The 7,045-nt window shown below is 39.7% G+C and overlaps 1 protein-coding gene across 5 annotated transcripts in view; it reads right to left on the bottom strand.

The window, feature by feature from the left end:
* Positions 1-1,861: 1,861 nt before the first annotated feature.
* Positions 1,862-7,045, bottom strand: part of WRN (WRN RecQ like helicase) — a 129,899-nt gene continuing 124,715 nt past the window's right edge. For all 5 annotated transcript variants that reach the window (XM_036298494.1, XM_036298495.1, XM_036298493.1 and 2 more), the window contains one exon: positions 1,862-2,585. In XM_036298494.1, coding sequence (XP_036154387.1) covers positions 2,466-2,585 — 120 coding nt within the window. In that variant the 3' untranslated portion in view covers positions 1,862-2,465. The remainder of the gene's footprint in view (positions 2,586-7,045) is intronic.

The following is a 7,045-nucleotide window of genomic DNA, read 5'->3' as shown; positions in this document are numbered from 1 at the left end:
CGCCACCACAGCAGGTGGGTGGCAGGTCAATCAGGGCCTACCGGCTGGGAGGAGGAATCAGGAGGGTGGCCAGCAGGCCCCATCGACAATTGGGGCCTGTGGGCTGGGGGCAGCTCCTGCGTTGAGCATCTGCCCCCTGGTGGTCAGTGCATGTCATAGCAACCGGTTGTTCTGGTCACTCTGGTCGTTCCATCCTAACGGTTGCTTAGACTTTTATGTATATAGACTGAAGCCCAGCGCACAAAATCGCTCGGCTGTGCTCGCAGCCCTGCCCACCCGCACCAGCTGTTGGTCGTTAGGGCAGTAGGGCCACAGGCCTTTTATAATATAGATGTATTAATCATTCAGAAAATATTGGTTCTCTGAGTTATGCAGATCTTTTAACTGTTGCCAAAAATCTATAATGTTTAAAAAAATTAACTCTTTCCATCTCATTAGAAGAGTCTGTGTTATGGTATGGGAAGCTGTCAAACTCCTGGTAACAGACACAAGTTTTTCAAAATTATAAATTTCTCTAGAACTCTCCAATTTTATCATTGGAGACAAATAATCAGCAGTTTTCCTTGAAGTGAGAGGATGACTTTGCTCAGTTTTCAGGAAATGTCCAACTAACACCCACGTCTGGCTAATCACAGTTTCCCGTCAGTCATTCTTTTCAATAGAAGTGGTGTTACATGGGGACAACTCACACAATCAAAGGAGATGACCATCATGCTTTGGCAGCTGAAGAGCTTTATGCATACTGGCATTTCATCACACAGAGTACTGAAAAGGACTAAGAATTAGTACAATCAATAATTCGGTACCATTGCCTTGCTTTGCACTAACACAGCGGTTGCCAACTTTTTGGACCTCACGGACCACCGGTTGGTGATCGCTGCACTAAAATATCAGTGGTTTTACTCCCTATTACTTTGCACCCTCATTGCAAATATCAACATAATACAAAAGGCAGATAACATCTTGGTATTATGAAAATAGTTCGGCTTTGCAGACCTCCTGAGAGGGTCTTAGGGACTCCAAACAGTCTGCAGACCACACTCAGAGAATTCCTGTACCGCATAAAGCCACAGAACAGATTCTGTGGAAGATTATTCAATGACAAAACTGTTCAAATAGAAATGACCAATAGAAAAGTGATTATATAAATTACAGGATAGAAGAGAATATTATGTTACTGTAAAAAAACAATGAGATCAATATGTACTGACATAGAAAGATCTTCATGATATATTAAGTACAAAATTTGCTGCCGAAAATTATAGCATGATCTCATTTGTGTTAAAAAAAAAAAAAAAGAATATGTACAGATGCAAATGCAAAAGCATGTAAATGCAGAAGAAATGACTAGAGAACCACATGTCATATATATGACAGAAGTTACCTTCTAGTAAAGGCTGGTAATGGCATGTGAGGAAACTGGACTGTGGGGACTTCCATGTTTTAAGTGCAGCTTGAATGCTTTACAAAGAAAATTCTTTCTTATATTATTCATGTAACAAACTTAGAAAAGAAGTAAATATAAAAAGTTATGGCAAATGTCATAAAAGAGGTTAACTGGTGGGATTATTGGTGATTTTTCTTTTTTTCGTTTTTCTAAAACAATCATACATATATTTCTTCATTAACAAGTTATTTGTATTTACCAAAGTCAATTAAGGCTATATGATAAACTGCTTAAAGCTATATTAATTATGGTTTACCCAAATCAGAGTCAAGAGTATGGGTTTCAGATATTTAAGTTATATGTATGACATTAATAGATTTTAGAATCAAATTCTGACACCCTCAAAAAAATGTTATTAAGTAAATGAAGGTTTAAAATAGATTTATATATACTCTTCATAACATTCAGTATAAATAACATTTTTAAAGTTTATTATTTAAAAAATAATAGAAATATTGTAGAAAATGCAGTTTTTTAGTACAAATGGTGTCTTTTGTTATATTCTTTTCCCCTATTTACATGGAACCCAAAATGTTTCACTTTCACAGCTCTGGTCCATTTAACAACGTGCAGAGGAGTACTGTCTAAAGAGAGTAAGGCAATTTGTAAAATCACTGTTTTCCTCATGTACAAGACAGAATCTGGGTAATACAGGAATGTTTTACATCACACACATTATCACCACACAGCTGCTAATCTGTTATCTGTATCATATCACACAAATTACATTTTCCAGATATACTGCTGATATAAAATGATTAGAAAACTGGGCAATAACAATTCTTAAAGCAATCTTAAAGGAAACTCAGCATTCTATGTCGTACTCAGAAGACTCAATTTTATGGAAATTGCACAAGGCTGTTTTAAGATGCCAGCTGATTAGTGAATAGATGAATTTTACTTTGAGATTAAATAATTTTTAAGCTTACATATTATTTCCCACTCTTTCCAGAAATAAAATTCAGTACCTCTCTTATAATACAGCAGGACAAACATAATTCTTCTAGCAGCTGCCATTTTAACTAAAAAGACCCTTCTTTTTTGTTTTGGCCATTGATTTCTTGCTGGTAACAGCTAAAGTCTCATTTCCTTTGGCAAACCATTCAGGTAATTTTCTCTGTGAGGTTTTGGGTGAAGTCTATAAGAAAGAAACAGAAAAGGAATAACAGATTACTAAATATACAGCCATAAGCCTTCTCTTGCCAAATAAAACAAAATAGTGAAATCTATACAATTTATTTCTGGATCAAAAAGTAAAAAAAGAGATACAAGATCACTATATCATTGCTTTAGGCAATTTACTTGCCATCCTGTGGTGTATGCTTAGACACTCAAGTACAGACACTCACTCGGGAAGGAAAAAGCTAGGTATCATTTCAGGTCTACATCCCATAGTGTATGTGCTTTGAGGTGACCAAAATGGTGAATTTAATGCTCTGAGGAAGATATCTGCTTGGGTACGTGTGTGCACAAACATGTGTGCATGCACACACCGTGATATTAGGCATCTGAAAAAGCACCTAACTTCTACACGTACAATGGTAGATGGAGTAAAATGGTTTAGTCACCTTCAGTCCCTTGCAGAGTTACTGAGACATAGAAGATACTCAAATAAATTTGCCAAATAAATTTAAATTTTTTTTCATTTCATAGACTTTTGAGAATCTGCTAAAAATCAGAGATCCGCTTCTGAGAAAAAAAAAAAAAGACAAACGTAGCCATGTACAATACTTTGCACAATTTTAGGGGCCCGTGCACCAAATGAAGCCTCAGAACCCTAAAAATCCCTGAAGAAAAATTGTTTTAAGAACCAAAGACAGTGATTGTGCACTAAACAACCCACACATGAACAAAATCAAAGTTTTAAGTAGGTAAGTGTTCCATAAGGCTAAAATTGTATTAACTTGTGTTATCTTAGTTTGAGGACAAGACAGAGAAATCATCCTACCCTTGGTACACTGCGGAATCCGGCAGAGTTAGTTTAGTTATCAGAACTATTTGAAGAACTTTATGATATGGTGGCCTCATCTCAGTTATAATGTCTGCTAGCCAAAGGTACAAAAGTATGGTTTATTCCACTTAAAAAAATGAAGACTATACCTATATATTGTACATTAATGGCTATTTTATTATGTTTTCTATGTTTAAAAATGGTTTCTAAATATTTAAGGATGGTGTGTGTGGGTGGGTGGGGGGGAGGGAGTAAAAGATACTTGGCAAAAAAACTCTAAAGCCTATATTTAAAAAGGTAAAAAGTGCTCTGGCTGGTATGGCTCAGTTGGTTGGAGTGTCATCCCATACACCAAAAGGCTGTGGATTCAATTCCCAGTCAGGACACATACCCAGATCTCAGGTTCGAGCTCCAGCTGGGTAGTGTGAGGGAAGCAACTGATTGATGTTTCTCTCTCACATCAATGGTTCTCTCTCTCTCCCTCTCCCTTTCTCTCTCTAAAAATCAATAAAGGTCATATCTTCAGGTGAGGATAAAATAAATAAGTAAAGCCCTAACCAGTTTGGCTTGGTGGGTAGAGCGTCGGCCTGTGGACTGAAGGGTCCCAGGTTCGATTCCGGCCAAGCGCATGTACCTTGGTTGCGGGCACATCCCCAGTGGGGGGCGTGCAAGAGGCAGCTGATCGATGTTCCTCTCTCATTGATGTTTCTAACTCTCTATCCCTCTCCCTTCTGCTCTGTGAAAAATCAATAAAATATATTTTAAAATAAATAAGTAAAAATAAAAATAGTAAAATCTGTTAGCTGTTCCAACTTAATTAAAGAAATCAAGTGTAGAAGAAAGGACTATTCACATTTTTGCAAAAGCTAAAAGTAAAAAAAAGAGGAAAACCAAGATGGCGGCATAGGTAAACACCGGAGATTGCTGCCTCGCACAACCACTTCAAAAATAAAACTAAAAGACGGAATGGACATCATCCAGAACAACAGGAAGGCTGGCTAAGTGGAAATTCTACAACTAGAAGGAAAGAGAAAAGTATACCAAGACTCAGAGGAGGTGCGGCGCGGAAGTAAAATACAGAGGTACAGAGGCGCATGCGGAGAGGGCTGGCGGCTGAGGACACGGTTGTCTTTTTCAATCAGGAGGGAGTCTCAAGCTCTGAGCTCCAGTTCCGGGTGAGTCTCTGGGGACCCAGACTCATACGGGAGAAACTGGACTGTCTGGCATCGGTCGGAACTCGAGGGCAGCTTTCTCTTGGATGTGCTTGCAGCGATTGATGGGACACTGAGAAACAGGGCCTTTGAGGGCAGGACTGAGAGCAGCCATAACTGCTCGCTCCACCCTGTTGATCCCCTGGGACCCCGTCCCGCCCAAGCCCTGCACGGAGGCTTTTGCATATGAAAGGCCTGGCCCTTTGCAATCTGATAATTACCTAACAAACTGCAGCTGGCCCAAGGCCCCAGGGCAACTTGCACTGCGTCACAGCTGACTCCTGCTGGGTAGCCTCAGGCAAAGGCTAGATTGGCGCCTCCTTAGAGATCCAGGAGCCAGTGTGCCCTGTGGTCAGAGTGGGACCATCCAGATTGCAGCTCCTCGGATTCATAAAGGACACACTCAGGGGGCAGACTCAGTGAGCACCAAAGCGCAATTGAAGCAAGTCTTGCCCTGGAGGGGTGTCTCCAGCACAGAAGTTCTCCCACTGCAGACACAGCTGATTCTCACAGCCAATTGGCCTGGAGGTCAATCCCTCCCAGTGATACCTACAACAATCAAGGTTTAACTACAACAAGACTAGGCACAAAGCCCACAAGGGGGTACACCAAGAGTATCTACCTCAGGTAATTGGGGAGGCTGAGCCACTGGGCTCTATAGGACACCTAGCACAGAAAGCCACGCTATTGACACAGCGAAGCAGAAAAAAATGCAGAGACAAAGAAACAGTACACAAATGACAGAAATGGAGGAAAGCAAACTACTGGATATAGAGTTCAAAAACACACTTTTAAGGTTTTTCAAGAATTTTCTAGAAACCACCGATAAACTTAATGGGACCCTCAAGAAATCTAATGAGACCTTCAAGGTTGTGATAAAGGACCAACTAGAAATTAAGCATACACTGACTGAAATAAAGAATATTATACAGACTCCCAACAGCAGACTATAGGATCGCAAGAATCAAGTCAAAGATTTGAAATATGAAGAAGCAAAAAACACCCAACTGGAAAAGCAAAATGAAAAAAGAATCCAAAAAATACGAAGATAGTGTAAGGAGCCTCTGGGACAGCTTCAAGCGTACCAACATCAGAATTATAGGGGTGCCAGAAGATGAGAGAGAGCAAGATATTGAAAACCTATTTGAAGAAATAATGACAGAAAACTTCCCCCACCTGGTGAAAGAAATAGACTTACAAGTCCAGGAAGCGCAGAGAACCCCAAACAAAAGGAATCCAAAGAGGACCACACCAAGACACATCATAATTAAAATACCAAGAACAAAAGACAAAGAGAGAATCTTAAAAGCAGCAAGAGAAAGAAACTCGGTTACCTACAAGGGAATACCCATACGACTGTCAGCGGATTTCTCAACAGAAACTTTGCAGGCCAGAAGGGAGTGACAAGAAATATTCAAAGTGATGAATGCCAAGAACCTACAACCAAGATTACTTTATCCAGCAAAGCTATCATTCAGAATTGAAGGTCAGATAAAGAGCTTCACAGATAAGGAAAACCTAAGGGGGTTCATCACCACCAAACCAGTATTATATGAAATGCTGAAAGGTATCCTTTAAGAAGAGGAAGAAGAAGAAAAAGGTAAAGATACAAACTATGAACAACAAATACACATCTATCAATAAATAAGTAAATCTAAAAATCAAGTGAATAAATAATCTGATGAACAGAATAAACTGGTGATTATAACAGAATCAGGGGCATAGAAAGGGAGTGGACTGACTATTCTTTGGGGGGAAAGGGGTGTGGGGGATGCGGGAAGAGACTGAACAAAAATCGTGCACCTATGGATGAGGACAGTGGGGGGGTGAGGGGGGGGCATGGGAAATGGGTGGAGGGGAGTTATGGGGGGGAAAAAGAGGAACAACTGTAATAATCTGAACAATAAAGACTTAATTTAAAAAAAATTAAAAATAAATAAATAAAAATTAAAAAAAAAGAAGCAGCAGTTTAATATAGTACCTTTTCTCTTGAGCACTTATTTCCTCACAGGGAAGAGATGATCAGAAGAGATTATTAGATTTACTATAATGTTTGCCTTACAGATAATAAATATTAGGGATATAAAGTAGCACAGATAAAAGGCATTTGGGTAGACATAAAATTGGCACAGAAATATTTATTATTCCCAAAAGACCTTAATATCTACATCCCTTGTAGCCACAGACAACTAAAGTTGCTTACAATTAGAGTTAGGCCCCTGAGTGCATTTAGAAGAAGGAGAACAGCCGTAACTGGTTTGGCTCCATGGATAGAACGTTGGCCTATTGACTGAAGGGTCCCAGGTTCGATTCTGGTCAAGGGCACATGCCCGTGTTGCGGGCTTGATCCCCAGTAGGGGGCATGCAGGAAGCAGCCCATCAATGATTCTCTCTCATCAATGATGTTTCTATCTCTATCTCCCTCTCTCTTCCTCT

Source organism: Myotis myotis, unplaced genomic scaffold (assembly GCF_014108235.1).
Source record: "Myotis myotis isolate mMyoMyo1 unplaced genomic scaffold, mMyoMyo1.p scaffold_m19_p_3, whole genome shotgun sequence".
Lineage (NCBI taxonomy): Eukaryota > Metazoa > Chordata > Mammalia > Chiroptera > Vespertilionidae > Myotis > Myotis myotis.
This window is presented reverse-complemented; position numbering and strand designations above follow the sequence as displayed.